The sequence below is a fragment of the Schistocerca cancellata genome, chromosome 12, assembly GCF_023864275.1.
Source record: "Schistocerca cancellata isolate TAMUIC-IGC-003103 chromosome 12, iqSchCanc2.1, whole genome shotgun sequence".
Classification (NCBI taxonomy): domain Eukaryota; kingdom Metazoa; phylum Arthropoda; class Insecta; order Orthoptera; family Acrididae; genus Schistocerca; species Schistocerca cancellata.
In genome coordinates this window covers 9,576,156-9,595,292 of record NC_064637.1, presented here as the reverse complement: position 1 = coordinate 9,595,292, position 19,137 = coordinate 9,576,156, and the positions used below count along the sequence as shown (strand labels likewise).

Here is a 19,137-nt window from a genome sequence, read left to right as displayed (position 1 = left end):
TACGAGAAGGCAAGCGTCGGGCTCAAATGAGACAAAGCTGACCGCGTGAAGCATCAGAATGACAGACAGAACTATAAACGAGGACTCGGTTACTACCGACAACCGGAGACCATTTTAGTTCACTTCGGAACATGAAACTAACATGACGCTTGAGAATTATAGAGTTTTGGGCAGGGAGAAACAAAATTAAAAGACATTCCTAAAATGAACACATTCTTGAGCAAAGCATTATGGAATGATCAATGTACAGTTGAAATGTTAGTGTGGTTGTGCACTGGTGAAGTCAATGAATGTGAATGGAAGAAAATGATTACAGTACACAAGGACCTGTAGTGTAGCTATAAGCCTAGGCGACTTTGGAATGTCACAGTTTGGTTGCAAGATGGTGAAGCCAACAAATGTGAATCAAAGAAAACTCATATGTAGCATAGCCTGAAGTCTATGTTAATGTGGAATGTTTAATTAATTGTCAGTTGGGGAAGCCATCAAATGTGAATGGAAGAAAACTGGCTGCCGCGGCAGACTCATCTGTAGTGTAGCCCAAAGTCTAAGTCACATCTGAATGTGGGAGTTTAAATGATCGTCTCAAAAACATAGTGTGGTTTTTGTTTTGTTTTGGAATGCTCCATTTTCCAAGGTCGTGATTTCGCGGGAGCCTAAAAGAACAGCTTAAATGTTGCACAGCATTAAATTTTGTATGTCAGCATTCTGCACACCTATATTTCATTATACCGCCCTGTATTTTCAGTTACTCACCATGATTACATTTATCATACGCTTTTGTCTCACTGGTTCCCATATTTCATCTATTTCTCTTAAAAGATACTTTTCAGTGCACTGCTTAGCAATTTTGGTGATTTATATAAAATGACGTACTTCTTACAATATAGCAGAGATGCTGAGTCGCAGATAGGCACAACAAAAAGACTATCACAAAATAAGGCCTTTGTAAAAATAGACACACGCACACACACACACACACACACACACACACACACACACACACACGCATGTGTCCACAGTCTCTTGCAGCTTCCTGGATTTTCCATTGTTCAATGTACTTCTTACCTACATGTCAGTGCCTAAAATCTGATTCTGATATATGACAATCTCTTTTAATTGGATTCAGATATATTCTTAAGTTTTATCACACTGCCTCTCTCTCTCTCTCTCTCTCTCTCTCTCTCTCTCTCTCTCACTCACACACACACACACACACACACACACACACACACATCTTTCCCTGCTAATGAAGTTTGTGTGTGTGTGTGTGTGTGTGTGTGTGTGTGTGTGTGTGTGTGTGCGCGCGCATGCACGTGCGCGTGTGAAGGGGGATTTTGCTCGGTAAGTACATTTTTAATTTTTTGCATTTTAAGAAGAATGTCGTGAATTTATTTGGTATGGCAGAATGTGATTCAGTTGTATACCTAAATATATGAGTGTCAGGGCCAGTGATTGCTGTGTGTCTAACACTCATAGGTTGGCAATGTGTCAGTCATGCATGTACATCAAGTGATGTTTTCAGTAACAGTTTTTGCAGCATGTTTTGCTTTCTTGGTACTGAGGACAGAATTCTAGTTCTGTAGGTCAAGTGGAGGTTTCAGTGCCAGTTTTTGTAGCAAGTTTTGCTTTCTTAGTATTGTGGACTTCTTTCTAGCTATGTGGTCAATTGAAGTTTCCAATACGAGAATTTGTAGTGAGGTTTGGATTTTTGGTTAGACTTCTTTGATACATTTTCTTACAGATTTACTTATTAATTGGTATTATAAAGCTCGGTTTACCTAAACAGGTCAATAGAAAATGACAATACCAAATTGTGTGGGTTTTTGTGGCCTTTATGCAATGTACATGTTATTGATTCCTGTGTATTATTTTGCTTCGGTATGTGACTTATCTTAGAAGAAAGATTAAGGAAAGGCAAACCTACGTTTCTAGCATTTGTAGACTTACAGAAAGCTTTTGACAATGTTGACTGGAATACTCTCTTTCAAATTCTAAAGCTGGCTGGGGTAAAATACAGGGAGCGAACGGCTATTTACAATTTGTACGGAAACCAGATGGCAGTTATAAGACTCGAGGGACATGAAAGGGAAGCAGTGGTCGGGAAGGGAGTAAGACAGGGTTGTAGCCTCTCCCCGATGTTATTCAATCTGTATATTGAGCAAGCAGTAAAGGAAACAAAAGAAAAATTCGGAGTAGGTATTAAAATCCATGGAGAAGAAGTAAAAACTTTGAGGACTTGGAAGAGCAGTTGAACGGAATGGATGGTGTCTTGAAGGGAGGATATAAGATGAACATCAACAAAAGCAAAACGAGGATAATGGAATGTAGTCAAATTAAGTCGGGTGATGTTGAGGGTATTAGATTAGGAAATGAGACACTTAAAGTAGTAAAGAAGTTTTGCTATTTGGGGAGCAAAATAACTGATGACGGTCGAAGTAGAGAGGATATAAAATGTAGACTGGCAATGGCAAGGAAAGCGTTTCTGAAGAAGAGAAATTTGTTACCATCGAGTATAGATTTAAGTGTCAGGAAGTCATTTCTGAAAGTATTTGTATGGAGTGTAGCCATGTATGGAAGTGAAACCTGGACGGTAAATAGTTTGGACAAGAAGAGAATAGAAGCTTTCGAAATGTGGTGCTACAGAAGAATGCTGAAGATTAGATGGGTAGATCATGTAACTAATGAGGAAGTATTGAATAGGATTGGGGAGAAGAGAAGTTTGTTGCACAACTTGAGCAGAAGAAGGGATCGGTTGATAGGACATGTTCTGAGGCATCAAGGGATCACCAATTTAGTATTGGAGGGCAGTGTGGAGGGTAAAAATCGTAGGGGGAGACCAAGAGATGAATACACTAAGCAGATTCAGAAGGATGTAGGTTGCAGTAGGTACTGGGAGATGAAGAAGCTTGCACAGGATAGAGTAGCATGGAGAGCTGCATCAAACCAGTCTCAGGACTGAAGACCACAACAACAAACAACATGTGAGTTAACATAGAAAGTCATTTGTTTTGTTTATCACCACCCAAAATCCCCTAATTCCCACGTGTTTCCTGTTACTTTCATGTTATTGTTTAAATTACTATAATCAAATTTTGTATTTGTTTTTGTTTTGTTAATTTACTGAGTTTGTCAATGTGGTGGATAGAGGTAATATGGCTAAGTATGCTATCTTCGTGACTTCTCGGATCAAAGGTGACAGCCAGTAATGTCTCGACATTTCCACTGTCCACATTTATCGTAAATTTTAACGACTATAACTCTGAAAGTAAGTTTCACAAAATCAGTAATTTTTGTCTCAGGTTGCTTTATGGAAATATTGTTTTGTATGCTTATTGATTCAGCACTTAAAGGGAATTAGTAATACTTTTAGCTTAACAAATCCAGACATTAAAAGAGAATCATCAGACTTATTTTAAAGTTATTTGTTTGCTGTTTAGTAAAACATTGCACCCGCCACAACGGAGCCTCACTGTGAAGGCTGTTCTCAAACATGGGATGAGATAGATGGAAATTGCCTAACTATTGTCAAACAATTGGAAACTGCTTTGAGTGTGTGTGTTGGGAGAGCTCCCCAGAGTTTTGTACCAGAGGTAACAAAGTTACCTCCAGCACTATCCTCTCCTGTCTCCTCTACAGAAGACTATTCATCCCCTCGGCTGTGGGTGACGTGTCAGTGGGAGGGCTAGGTAACGTATCCAGGGGAGACAGGAACCAGGGGGAGCTCCGTGTGTTAGACCCGTCTCAATAACAGACAAGTTCAAAATGCTGTCTTCCCCTGAAACTACACTCAGCCAGTGAGACTCACTTTCAGTGTCGGAAACCTGTTCTGTCTCAGGTCAAGAGAAGGGAAATGCGAAAGTGTACAGTCTATCACTAATTTGTAGTTCAAATGTATGGCAAATAATGGTACCTGTTAGGGAAATGGCAGCTAGGGATGTAAAGGAAGATAAGATTCACCTGCCCGAGGGGTCTCATTCAGCATACCGAAGAGGCTAGTCTGGCAGCCGTTGACAAAATGAGGTACAACCGAGAACCGGTTGTGGTGGGTGTTGGAACGAATGATGCCTGTCATCTTGGCTCCGAGGCCATACTCAAATTATCCCAAGCAGCTGGCAGGAAAGGCTGAGGAGACCATCCTTGTTCAAAGGTCACGGTTTACAGCACAGACCCCAGAACTCACTGTGGCACCACGGTTCTGAATGGAGTGGAAGGATTGAATGACAGGCTTCAAAGGTTCTGAAACTTTCTGGAATAGCAACATAACGTCGAGAACTGTACGGTCCCCCTAAATGGGTAAGAAATGCACTACATATCAGAGGCTGCTACCCAGGTAGCTGAATGTGTATTGAGTGCACCCAAGGGCTTTTTAGATTAGGTAACCCAATATTCACTCCAGACAATGACAGATGTAGGGGACGCAGAAGTGTCCGTATAAGATTCAAAGAAATGCCTCGTACAGGTGAGAGTCTTAAAATCGTACTGATTAATTGCAGCAGGATTCAGATGAGAGTGACTCACATAATGCTAGGTGCAGAAATCTGGTTAAAACCGGAAACTGATGGCAGTGAGATTTTTGTGAAAACTTTAAATGCATATTGAAAGAGTAGGCTAATGGTAAATGGATGTGGTGTATTTCTCACAGTAGATGAGAAGAATACGGTTTTGTAAGTGGTGGGCATGGCAGGGTATCCTGCAAAACATTATTAAACCACCTAGGTCATACTGTCTGGAAGACCAGTCACGATAGAAATATATTGGATATAACAATAATAAATAAACCTGAGCTCTTTGAGGATTTACACATAGGCCGGTATCAGTGACTGAGGCAGCTGTAGTAACAATGATTAGCAAAATACAAAAAGCACCAAAATGAGTAGAAACATTCACAAATTCAGTAAACTAGATAGAGATGACGTAGTGCCATATCTCAGTAAGGAACTCAAAACATTGAGCTCTAGTGAGAATCCTGCAGACAAACTGTGGCTTAGGTTTAAAAAAATAATTGCCCATAAATTTGACAGATATGTACCTAGTAGAGCAGTTCATTTTCTTAAAACATTGGGCTACAGACAGGGAGGCGCTACAAATTTGGCTGTCAAGAGAGTAATGACTACCGTCGCAGAAATTTATCGAAGGTCTGTCGAGAAACCCAAAGAAATTCAGATCGCGAGTAAAGGCTGTTGCTGGTACCGAAGTCTGTCTCCAGACACTCGTGGGCACGACAGGGACGGAGACTGAGGGTAGCAAAGCAAAAGCAGAAATGCTTAACTTGATTTTCAAATGTTCTTTTACAAAGGAAAATCTACGGGTGCTGACTCAATTTAATTCTTGCACCACTGAAAAGATAAGCAATGTAGATTTTAGTGTCAGTGGTGTTGAAAAATAACCGAAATCACTAGAACTGAACAAATCTACAGGGCCTGATGGAATCTCCATCAAATTCCATATCAGACCTGTGGCTAATTTAGAATAATCTATCGCAGATCACTCAAACAAAAACCTGTGCCCTGTAGTTGGGAGAAAGCACAGGACACACACTTCTACAAGAAGGATGGCAGAAGTGATCTACAAAACTACCATTCAATATATTTAGCATCCATCTGCTGTAGAATCTTAGAATATATTCTGAGTACAAATGTAATGCTGTATGTTGAACAGAATGACCTCCTCCATCCCAACCAGCACGGATTTTGAAATCATTGATCATGTGGATCCCAACTCATACTTTTCTCAGAGGAAATCTTAAAAGCCACAGATCGATGCAGTCACGGAGATGCAACAGTTCTCAATTTCCGAAAAGCGTCTGACTCAGTACCGTAGCTATCCTTATTACTGAAAGTATCATTGTGTGGGCTGTGAAGTGAAAGTTGTGAGCAGACTGAGGAATTCTCGGGAGGGAGGACACAGTGTGCTATCTTGATGGAGAGTCATTGTCAGGTGTTGCAGTAACTCAGGGTGTGCCCCACAGAAGTGCGTTCGGACACTTCTGTTTGTGTTGTATATTAATGACCTTGAAGACAATATTAACTGTAATCTCAGACTTTTTGCAAGTGATGCAGTTATCTATAATGAAATACTATCTGAAAGAAGCTGCATAAATAATCAGTAAGCTCTTCACAAAATTTCAAAGTGGTACAAAGATTGGCAACTTGCTCTAAATGTTCAGAAATGTAAAATAGTGCACTTCAAAAAATTGAAAAAATGTAGTATCCTATGACTATAATATCAATGAGTCACTGTTGGAATCGGCCAAATCATACAAATACCTGGGTGTAACACTTTATAGGGATACGAAATTGAATAATCACATAGGCTCAGTAATGAGTAAAGAAAGCAGGCAGTAGAGTTCAGTTTATTGGTAGATTACTGGGGAAGTGCAATCAGTCTATAAAGGAGATTGCTTACAAATCATTCGTGTGACCAATTCTAGAATATCGCTCAAGTGTGTGGGACCTGTACTACGTAGGATTAACAGGAGATGCTGAACGTATACGGAGAAGGGCAGAATGAATGGTCACAGGTTTGTTTGAGCAGTAGCAAGAGACTGTCACAGAGATGTTGAAAGAAGTGAACTGGCAGGCTCTTGAAGGCAGACATCAACCATACCAGGAAAGTCTACTGAAGTTCTAAGAACTGGCTTTAAATGCTGACTCTAAGAATATACTACAATGCCTTACATATCACTCACACAGGGAGATTTTCACTGTACAGCGGAGTGTGCGCTGATATGAAGCTTCCTGGCAGATTAAAACGGTGTGCCGGACCGAGACTCGAACTCAGGACCTTTGCCTTTTGTGGGCAAATGCTCTACCAACTGAGCTACCCAAGCACGACTCACGCCCTGTCCTCACAGCTTTACTTCTGCCAGTACCTCGTCTCCTACCTTCCAAACTTTACAGAAGCTCTCCGCTGCAGAGTGAAAATCTCATTCTGGAAACATCACCCAGGCTGTGGCTAAGCCATGTCTCCATAATATCCTTTCTTTCAGGAGTGCTAGTTCTGCATGGTTCGCAGGAGGGCTTCTGTAAAGTTTGCATGGTAGGAGATGAGGTACCGGCAGAAGTAAAGCTGTGAGGATGGGGCGTGAGTCGTGCTTGGGTAGCTCAGTTGGTAGAGCACTTGCCTGCGAAAGGCAAAGGTCCCGAGTTTGAGTCTCGGTCTGGCACACCATTTTAACCTGCCAGGAAGTTGCAAGATCAGAATAATTACAGCACGCACAGAGGCATTAACAATCATTCTTCCTGCACTCTGTACAAGAGTGGAACAGGAAGAAACCCTCATAACAGGTACAATGGGAGGTATCCTCTGCCAAGCACCTCACAGTGATTAGAGAAATCTTGATTAGATGTAGATGTAGTTGTACTGGGCACTATCTGGATTCTGACTGCCTCTGAACTGAGAATTTAAATTCAAAACACTTGTGTGTGTGTGTGTGTGTGTGTGTGTGTGTGTGTGTGTGTGTGTGTGTGTGCGCAAACCACTGCAAGACCGCCTTACATTGACTCGAGTCTGGACAATGGCTAGATTGCAGAGATGAAATTAGCTTCCACACTGCCACAGAGAGGAGAGGGACAGATATAGAAGAGATAAAAGGTTTCACACTTTATGCAACACCATCCATAACTTATCAAGCACCTCTCGTCGAGCTTGTAGTTGACACTGGAATGTATGTGCCAGCCAGCTAACTAATGGGCTGCTTCAAGTACAGACTACACAAACCTGCAAAGCTCAGATCCAGCAAAAAAGTCTATTGGCACAGCTTTACCTTTCTTAGTAGATACGACACAGCTGATGAGGTAAGCTCTGTTGCCTCATCTCTGAGACAACTACATGCTCTCATTAATACGAGGGTTGCCCAGAAAGTAATGCGAAGCATTTTATTTTTTCAGCCAGAAACAATGCTACAAATGCAAAACATTACATACGTATTATTTGAATTATCCCGAGTGAGTGTGCCAAGTTTCAGTCACTTCCGACAGATAGCGTAGCTTCGGGACAGTTTCAGAATGGCGTCTGTAGGTGACAGACGTTACGAATGACGTGCCGTCATCGAATGACTCGCTGCAGGAAAAGAAATTGTGGGGAATACTCAAAAACGCTTGTCCAAAGTTTAAGGAGCACCTGCTGTTGACAGAAGTACAGTCAGTTGCTGGGCACTGAGGGTGAAGTGACCAGAAGGCAGTTCGGCGAAGCTCCACGATTTTCAGCGGTCGGGGAGACCTTGGCAGCTCTCGCACCTGACCTAGCCCCCTCGCACTTCCACTTGTTTGGGCCATTAAAGGATGCAATTCGTGGAAGACATTTTGAGGGCAATGAGGAGGCGATTCAGACAGTGAAGCACTGGCTCTGGCCCCAGAACGAGGATCGGTACCGACAGGGCACACATGCCCTCGTCTCGTGCCGGAGGAAGGCTGTAGAACAGGATGGAGATTACATGGAAAAATAGGGTGTGTAGATTAAGGAAAGGCAAACCTACATTTCTAGCATTTGTAGACTTACAGAAAGCTTTTGACAATGTTGACTGGAATACTCTCTTTCAAATTCTGAAGGTGGCAGGGGTAAAATATAGGGAGCAAAAGGCTATTTACAATTTGTATAGAAACCAAATGGCAGTTATAAGAGTTGAGGGGCATGAAAGGGAAGCAGTGGTTGGGAAGGGAGTGAGACAGGGTTGTAGCCTCTCCCCAATGTTATTCAATCTGTATATTGAGCAAGCAGTGAAGGAAACAAAAGAAAAATTCGGAGTAGGTATTAAAATCCACGGAGAAGAAATAAAAACTTTGAGGTTCGCCGATGACATTGTAATTCTGTCAGAGATAGCAAAGGACTTGGAAGAGCAGTTGAACGGAATGGATAGTGTCTTGAAAGGAGGATATAAGATGAACATCAACAAAAGTAAAACGAGGATAATGGAATGTAGTTGAATTAAGTAGGGTGATGCTGAGAGATTTAGATTAGGAAATGAGACACTTAAAGTAGTAAAGGAGTTTTGGTATTTGGGGAGCAAAATAACTGATGATGGTTGAAGTAGAGGGGATATAAAATGTAGACTGGCAATGGCAAGGAAAGTGTTTCTGAAGAAGAGAAATTTGTTAACATCGAGTATAGATTTAAGTGTCAGGAAGTCGTTTCTGCCGGCCGAAGTGGCCGTGCGGTTAAAGGCGCTGCAATCTGGAACCGCAAGACCGCTACAGTTGCAGGTTCGAATCCTGCCTCGGGCATGGATGTTTGTGATGTCCTTAGGTTAGTTAGGTTTAACTAGTTCTAAGTTCTAGGGGACTAATGACCTCAGAAGTTGAGTCCCATAGTGCTCAGAGCCATTTGAAGTCGTTTCTGAAAGTATTCGTATGGAGTGTAGCCATGTATAGAAGTGAAACATGGATGATAAATAGTTTGGACAAGAAGAGAATAGAAGCTTTCGAAATGTGGCGCTACAGAAGAATGCTGAAGATTAGATGGGTAGATCACATAACTAATGAGGAGGTATTGAATAGGATTGGGGAGAAGGGAAGTTTGTGGCACAACTTGACCAGAAGAAGGGATCGGTTGGTAGGACATGTTCTGAGGCATCAAGGGATCACCAATTTCGTATTGGAGGGAAGCGCGGAGGGTAAAAATCGTAGAGGGAGACCAAGAGATGAATACACTAAGCAGATTCAGAAGGATGTAGGCTGCAGTAGGTACTGGGGGATGAAGAAGCCTGCACAGGATAGAGTAGCATGGAGAGCTGCATCAAACCAGTCTCAGGACTGAAGACCACAACAACAGATGAAACACCATTATTTTGTGTGTGTAATTCTCATTACGTTCAATAAAGAGTTGTCGAAGCAAAAAAAAATACGGTGTATTACTTTCTGGGCAACCCTCATACGTCGACGTGGGAGGAATCGTGCAATAGAAGGCAGGACCCGACCTAAAAATAGTAAAAATCAATGCAGTCCAACCAGTTTTAGTCCAAATACCTTAGTATGGGGGTATGCTGGAATGGTAGAGTGGTGATTCTGAAGCTTAACGATGTTGTGTCCTTAGCCTCATAATTGTGTGACACACTACTGATCCTCCTGTTATCACATTGACGAGATATCTCTGAGGAAGACGGAGGTGAAAAATCGGCTCAGTCAGTCACCCAACACTCCCTATTCCAGTGCTGTCACCCTATCAGGGGCCAGGCCTTCTGTGAAAGCAGCTCTGTTGCAACCACTGCACAGCTTCTTACATCAGTACGACTACCGGCCAGCTGTCCACCGGGAGGAGCGGCCACTGCCAAACTGTGGCCGAGAGCCAAGTGGACCGCCCCGGGGCGCGGCGTGCAGCTGAACACAATTTGTTCGATTTCGACGCCTGCGTCGTTACCCGAGGCACCTGGGTCCTCCCATTCACTACCGGCCTTTCCGAACTGTGCTCCTGTAACCGTCCCAAACTCGACCTACAGTAACGTACTGTTCCTGCACTCTGTATCCGACAGTTTCCACTCCCCTACATTCTGTTATCTCCTCTCCATTCCCATCTCCCACCCTCCTCGTTTGCTATTCTCTGCCATTACACCTGCCCACGTTTCCTCGCTCCTCTCCTCGTTTGCTCCTTTTTTTCCCTACCTACCCGTCCCACGACCTCCTAACGCCGCACTCGTCAGCATTCGAGCCCCCGCTCAGTCCGCTAGGCAGCGTTCGTCTCACTCCGCACTCGTACACTACCGCCCCTTCCCCTTCCTCGCCCCTCCAGATTGTCACTCGTATCCCACGTCGCTGTCGCATTCCGGCCCGAGAAGCTAGAGTCGGCGGTCGTGTCTGCGTGAGGTGTGCTTTCTTGTACGTACGAATGGCACGTGTCTCTGTTTTACTGATGATGGCTGTGGCTGAGAGCTTTATATAAATGTCTTTAAATTGTGCTCGTCTGTAACTTAATATGTCTTCTTTACGGTAAGTAGCAATCTGTCTTTTCCTACATTGTCGATATTCCTACCCGGAGTTTCCGTTACAACAAATCTTCTCGAGAGAGAAAAGCTCGTATCCAAAAATCGATAGGGATCTAGATATCGCCATTTCGGTGAAACTCGGCTCGTCCTCTTCTCACACGATGTCCCGCAAACTGTAAATTGAGGGCAACAGGCAGACTGCAAATTCCTAGATCTGCAGGAAGCATTTGACACGGTGCCAAACAGCAGACCGTTAATGAAGGTTCGAGCTCGTAGAATAGGTTCTCAGATAAGTAAGTGTCTCTAAGAGTGTTTACGTAATAGAAAAGTTAGTTAGTTCATTTCGTGTTCCACGGATCATTTTTGCACGATAAATCGTAATCGTCAAACGAGTCTTATTTGATGTTCGCACTGCAAATTAATTTGTAAATATGGCTATATGCTGAACATTTATAAGTTTTTTTATTATGTATTAAATATACAGATGTGAGTTAGTAATTCTTACCCACAACATTTTACATGTTACAATAATGGAAATTCTTGTACAGAACAGGAGTTGTCAAGTAGAAAGTTTTTTAATTTGTTTTCAAATTTTACTTGGCTGCCTGTCAGACATTTTATGTCCTTGTGTAAGTGATCAAAAATGTTTGTTGCAGCACTGTGCACCCCTTTTTGTGCAAAAGACAACCTTAATGTGGAGTGATGAATGTTATTTCTCCTTCTCCTATTGTAATTTTGTACATCATTGCTCCTTTTGAACTGTAGTGGATTATTTACAACAAACTTCATGAGGGGATAAATACACTGGAAAGCAGTAGTCAGAACTCCTTAAACAGATGTCTACAAGTTTATTCTTACAGCCCTTTTTGAGTTATGAAGACTTTCTTTTTTAAAGATGAGTTATCCCAGAAAATTATTTCATATGACGTTATAGAATTAAAATATACAAAATGTCAGCTTACTGTTTTGTCTTTCCGTGGGATTTTCAATGTTTCTAAGCGCAAATGTGGCTGAACTAAGTTGTTTCAGGAATTCCAAAATTTGTTTTTTCCAATTTAAATCCTCATCAATGAGGACAGTGAATGTTCCTCACAGAAAAAGTAAACATCAGGATTTCCCCAGGGAAGTGTGCTAGGACCACTCTTGTCCTCTGTACATCTATATACACAAATGACCAGACAGATAGGGTGAACAGCAACAATTTTCTGACAATCTTAGTTGGTCCGTTGCAATTAGGGGATATCGGCTAGTATGTACTTTTCAATGTCAATAAACCTTACCGACAGCTGTACACTTTAAGATATTTTATTTTATTCTGAAAGCAACCAGTTTCGGCAATTCGTGTTCGTGTTGCCATCTTCAGGCCCCGTACGCTATACAATAAGTTCTGCACGGTTCACAGAAGAGTTTCTGTGAAGTCTGGAAGGTAGGAGACGAGGTAATGGCAGAATTGAGGCTGTGAGGACGGCTCCTGAGTCGTGCTCGGGTAGCTCAGACGGTAGAGCACTTGCCCGATTTCGTGTCTCGGTCTGGCACACAGTTTTAATCTGCCAGGAAGTTTCATACAATAAGTTCATTGACACTGAAAATTTTCTGATGCTGTAGTTTACGGAAAGTGTCATCTTTGAGTGATTGTAGGAAGATTCAGGACGTCTTAGACAGAGTTTCTATTTTATGAGATGGATAGCAGATTGCTCTAAATGTGGGGAAATGTAAGTTAATAAAAATGACTACGAAAAACAATTCTGTAATGTCTGAATACAGTATTAGTAGTGTGTGGCCTGACAGAACATCTAGGCATAATGTAGCAAAGTGATAGGAAATGGAATGAGTGTGTACAGAGAAGGCAAGTGGTTGACTTTAGTTTTTTGGGAGAATTTTATGGAAATGTAGCTTAGTTATAAAGAAGTCTGCAAATAGAATACTTGTGTTTTGAATGCTGCTCAAGTGTTTGGAATCCATACCAGATTGGATTAAAGGAATACATGCAATTATTTCAGATTTGAAATCTGTTACAGGTTTGATCAACGCGTATTGCAGAAATACTCTGAGAACTGAAATCCGAATGCCTGTAGGGAAGAAAATATTGTTTTTGTGAAGCACTATTGAGAATATTTAGATAACTGGCATTTGTGACAGACTGCAGAACGATTCTACAGCAAGCAACATATGTATCACATAATGACCACAAAAGTAAGGTAAGAGAAATCGGCACTGGTACAGAGGAGAACAGATAGCCACTTTTCAGCTTGCTCCATTTACAAGTGTAGCAGAAAAGATAGTGACTAGAGGTGGTAAAAGGTATCCTCCGCCACGCACCGTACACTAGCTCGTGGAGTATTTTACGTCTGTGTGAATGTAGGTGACGTACCAGAATGCGGACAAAGATGCTGACACACTCACCTCTTCCCCGCCATGGTCCAGCGCACGGTGGCAGAAGTGAGCGTGTCCCTCTTGGCCTTCACGAAGTACTCGACGTCCTCCAGCGGGTGGTAGTCACAGCTGAGGTTTATCTCCCGCAACTTCGGGCAGGCGTCTGCCAGGAAGCGCAGCAGCACGGGCCCCGCACCTCTCCGATTCTCGAACACTTCCAGGCTCTGCAAGTGTTCCAGGCGCGACACCAATTCCGCGTACTGTCGGTCGGCCAGTAAGTTGTTGGCAATTATCAGCTTCTCTATCTTCGGACACTTCTCAAATATGTACTTCAGGAGCTGCAGAGAGAACAAATTGCAGTGTATTTGTTAGTACATCAGTATTTTCCATAGATTACATCTCATTATGGGATGTAACTATTCATTTACTATTGTCATATTTCATACACTGAAACTAACCTTCTCGATATCAGTATTGCTATTAATATTCTCTACGAATTTATACGGCTGCATTCTCATTAATGTGAAAATGAGTGTAAGAACACCATCTACATCCACACTCAGCAAACCGCAGTGAAGTTGGAACGTGCCGGGACATGTATCATGTATTAGTGCCACTTGAAGTTCACGTCACAACTGGATGAACCGGTTTTGAAACATTTCCTCACCCAGTAGATAGTGCGCAGTGTTCTCGACCTACCTCGCTTTGCTTATTCAATATTGTCTTCCCAGTAGCTGCGTCTGTCTCACCTAAATCACACTGAAATTAAGAAGTCAGGATCCTAGGTTAAGTTTTCCAAAATCAAAAGTCAAGATCGTATTCACTGTTGAACATTTATGTCAACCACAGTGCGATTTATTTGTTATCACTCGCACACACAATATTCGTGTGACCAGGCCTCTTACACTTAATCGTCAAGTTAATATATCATACTTTATAATTTCCCAGGGTTAAAATGATCCTTTCTAATTGGTTTGGAAGTTAACTATTGGGTTTTATTACTTAAATAACATGAGTGAGCTGTATCAATTTAAATACAGCGAACTAACTTATGCATCTGCCGTGGGAATTCCCGACTTATAACCGTGTCAGCCCTCTTGAACAATAATTTTTACATATTCAAATTTACTTAATTCTTAATTAATGCATTTACAAAGTTGAGACTGGAGCCATTTTACGTAGAAAAATATAGGTATCAAAACAGATCTCGGAATTATACAGTAGTTTGGTCCCAATTGGCAGTCATAGAGACTGCAGATTTCAAGTCTTAATATCTATTTAACTAATAGACTTTAGGTTAATTTAAACACTTTTCTGGAATCAGTAAAATTTAGGCTTTCTTTTGGATGCAGTCTTCTAGCTGAATTCGATCTATTGTTGTTGTTGTTGTGGTCTTCAGTCCTGAGACTGGTTTGATGCAGCTCTCCATGCTACTCTATCCTGTGCAAGCTTCTTCATCTCCCAGTATCTACTGCAACCTACATCCTTCTGAATCTGCTTAGTGTATTCATCTCTTGGTCTCCCTCTATGATTTTTACCCTCCACACTGCCCTCCAATGCTAAATTTGTGATCCCTTGATGCCTCAAAACATGTCCTACCAACCGATCCCTTCTTCTAGTCAAGTTGTGCCACAAACTTCTCTTCTCCCCAATCTTATTCAATACCTCCTCATTAGTTACGTGATCTACCCACCTTATCTTCAGCATTCTTCTGTAGCACCACATTTCGAAAGCTTCTATTCTCTTCTTGTCCAAACTAGTTATCGTCCATGTTTCACTTCCATACATGGCTACACTCCATACAAATACTTTCAGAAACGACTTCCTGACACTTAAATCTATACTCGATGTTAACAAATTCCTCTTCTTGAGAAACGCTTTCCTTGCCATTGCCAGTCTACATTTTATATCCTCTCTACTTCGACCATCATCGGTTATTTTACTCCCTAAATAGCAAAACTCCTTTACTACTTTAAGTGTCTCATTTCCTAATCTAATTCCCTCAGCATCACCCGACTTAATTTGACTACATTCCATTATCCTCGTTTTGCTTTTGTTGATGTTCATCTTATATCCTCCTTTCAAGACACTGTCCATTCCGTTCAACTGCTCTTCCAAGTCCTTTGCTGTCTCTGACAGAATTACAATGTCATCGGCGAACCTCAAAGTTTTTACTTCTTCTCCATGAATTTTAATACCTACTCCGAATTTTTCTTTTGTTTCCTTTACTGCTTGCTCAATATACAGATTCAATAACATCGGGGAGAGGCTACAACCCTGTCTTACTCCTTTCCCAACCACTGCTTCCCTTTCATGCCCCTCGACTCTTATAACTGCCATCTGGTTTCTGTACAAACTGTAAATAGCCTTTCGCTCCCTGTATTTTACCCCTGCCACCTTCAGAATTTGAAAGAGAGTATTCCAGTTAACATTGTCAAAAGCTTTCTCTAAGTCTACAAATGCTAGAAACGTAGGTTTGCCTTTTCTTAATCTTTCTTCTAAGATAAGTCGTAAGGTCAGTATTGCCTCACGTGTTCCAACATTTCTACGGAATCCAAACTGATCTTCCCCGAGGTCGGCTTCTACCAGTTTTTCCATTCGTCTGTAAAGAATTCGCGTTAGTATTTTGCAGCTGTGACTTATTAAACTGATAGTTCGGTATTTTTCACATCTGTCAACACCTGCTTTCTTTGGGATTGGAATTATTATATTCTTCTTGAAGTCTGAGGGTATTTCGCCTGTCTCATACATCGTGCTCACCAGATGGTAGAGTTTTGTCATGACTGGCTCTCCCGAGGCCATCAGTAGTTCAAATGGAATGTTGTCTACTCCCGGGGCCTTGTTTCGACTCAGGTCTTTCAGTGCTCTGTCAAACTCTTCACGCAGTATCTTATCTCCCATTTCGTCTTCATCTACATCCTCTTCCATTTCCATAATATTGTCCTCAAGTACATCGCCCTTGTATAAACCCTCTATATACTCCTTCCACCTTTCTGCCTTCCCTTCTTTGCTTAGAACTGGGTTGCCATCTGAGCTCTTGATATTCATACAAGTGGTTCTCATCTCTGCAAAGGTCTCTTTAATTTTCCTGTAGGCAGTATCTATCTTACCCCTAGCGAGACAAGCCTCTACATCCTTACATTTGTCCTCTAGCCATCCCTGCTTAGCCACTTTGCACTTCCTGTCGATATCATTTTTGAGACGTTTGTATTCCTTTTTGCCTGCTTCATTTACTGCATTTTTATATTTTCTCCTTTCATCAATTAAATTCAATATTTCTTCTGTTACCCAAGGATTTCTATTAGCCCTCGTCTTTTTACCTACTTGATCCTCTGCTGCCTTCACTACTTCATCCCTCAGAGCTACCCATTCTTCTTCTACTGTATTTCTTTCCCCCATTCCTGTCAATTGTTCCCTTATGCTCTCCCTGAAACTCTCTACAACCTCTGGTTCTTTCAGTTTATCCAGGTCCCATCTCCTTAAATTCCCACCTTTTTGCAGTTTCTTCAGTTTCAATCTGCAGTTCATAACCAATAGATTGTGGTCAGAATCCACATCTGCCCCAGGAAATGTCTTACAATTTAAAACCTGGTTCCTAAATCTCTGTCTTACCATTATATAATCTATCTGATACCTTTTAGTATCTCCAGGATTCTTCCAGGTATACAACCTTCTTTTATGATTCTTGAACCAAGTGTTGGCTATGATTAAGTTATGCTCTGTGCAAAATTCTACAAGGCGGCTTCCTCTTTCATTCCTTCCCCCCAATCCATATTCACCTACTATGTTTCCTTCGATCTATTAGCTCACTCAAATTGCACAATATACGTCATTGTTCATAACTGTTAATATGATGCATTTACATTAAAACTAATTAGCTCATTACTTTCAGAATGGACATTAGAATGTACTGAAATAATAGATTTTACAAGGGGAATTTTATTTGAACTATTTCTGAATTCTGTACTATGAGGCTGAAGGCCACAGAATCTGTAGTCGGAATCTGAGTAGTGAAAATGAAAAAAAATAAAAATTCATTGCTTAACTAAGTTACTAAAGCAGTGTAAAACCAAAACAGGATATCAGTGGGCAACCCTGCTTTGTTACAAAGTGAGTGGAAGAGGGTACGTCCCATTGTGTCATCTATTAGGGTTTCTTTCCATTCCATTCATGTATGGAGCACAGGGAGAATGACTGTTTGAATGCCCCTCTGCATGCTGTAAATAACCTACTCTTGTCCTCACAATCCTTATGTGAGCAATATGTATAAGGGGATGTAGTATATTCATAGAATTATCATTACAAGCACGTTCTTGAAACTTTTAGCCGGCTTTCTCGAGATATATGTAAACTATACGAGTCGGTCGACGTTCAGAAGCAGCCGGAAATCACCACGACTACTGTCAAGTGATCGACAGCTGCTGCGAATCGGTGTGTCGGAAGAACCCCCGAGAGTCGTGTACCTGTGATACCTGTACCAGAGGTACCTCGAGTAGTACCTTCTCCTGCGGATCCTGCCTCCTCTGCAGAAAATACAGGATCTGTCATTACCTGTCCAACTGACTTTGCGTGGCTTGTCAATGGTAGATCCAGGTGTCCTGTACAGGGTGGACAGTAACCGAGGAGGACTCAGACTGTTGTACCGATCCCCCTAACCGACAAGTTCGAAGTGCCATCTTTCACTGAAACTGAGCCACTGGGACCCACTACACCTGTTGTGGGGAAACCTGTTTTGTCCAGTGTTGGGAGGAGGCAAACGCAAAAGGGTAGGGGTCTATTAATCGTCGGCACTTCAAACGTACGGTGATTGGTGGCACCCGTAAGGGAAATGGCAGCAAGGGACGGGAAAGGACATCGGGCGCACTCAGTGCCTGGGGGGGCCTCATTTGACATGTTGAAGGGGCTGTTCCAGGAGTCATTGAAGGAATAAGTTGCAGCCAACTGCAGACTGTGGCACACATTGGAACAAATGATGTCTGTCATCTGGGCTCTGAAATCATTCTTGTGTCATTCCAACAACTGGAAGAGAAGGTTGACAGGACCAGCCTCGTGCGTGGAGTTTCAATGGAGCTCAAAATTTGCAGCATTGTCCCCAGAAATAATCGTGACCCTTTGGTTACGAGTAGAGTGGAAGGACTGAACCAGAGAATTCAAAAGTTGTGTGACAAGCTAGGCTACAACTTCCTGGACTTGCACCATAGGGCTGAGAACTGTAGGGACGCCCTAAGTAGGTCAGGCATGCACTACATATCAGAGGTAACTCACTGTGTGTGGGATGCACACAAGGGTTTCTCAGGTTAGGCGACTCTCGATCCAATTCAGATAACAGTAGATGTAGGAAACCCAGAAGTATCGGTGTAAGATCAAAAGAAATGCCTCCAACATGTGAGAGTATTGAAATCCTAATGGTTAATTTTACAATACAAGAAGAATGGGCAGCTTTGAGAGATGAAATAGTGAAGGCAGCAGAGGATCAAGTAGGTAAAAAGATGAGGGCTAGTAGAAATCCTTGGGTAACACAGCAGTTATTGAATTTAACTGATGAAAGAAGAAAATATAAAAATGCCGTAAATGAAGTAGGCAAAAAGAAATACAGACATCTAAAAATGAGATCGACAGGGAGGGCAAAATGCTTATGCGGGGATGGCTAGAGGTCAACTGTAAAGATGAGCTCAGATGGAAAACCAGCCCTAAGCAAAGAAGGAAAAGCAGAAAGGTGGAAGGAGTATATTGAGGATCTATACAAGGGCATGAGAGATATGATACTGCTGAAGAATTTGACGGAGCATTGAAAGACCTGAGTCAAAACAAGGCCCGGGAAGTAGACAACACTCTGTTAGAACTAC

At 42.0% G+C, this 19,137-nt stretch overlaps 1 protein-coding gene across 8 annotated transcripts in view; it reads right to left on the bottom strand.

The window, feature by feature from the left end:
- The window catches only part of LOC126109389 (F-box/LRR-repeat protein fbxl-1-like), a 374,473-nt gene that overhangs the window by 29,841 nt on the left and 325,495 nt on the right, over positions 1-19,137 (bottom strand). For all 8 annotated transcript variants that reach the window (XM_049914411.1, XM_049914416.1, XM_049914415.1 and 5 more), the window contains one exon: positions 13,322-13,629. In XM_049914411.1, coding sequence (XP_049770368.1) covers positions 13,322-13,629 — 308 coding nt within the window. The remainder of the gene's footprint in view (positions 1-13,321; positions 13,630-19,137) is intronic.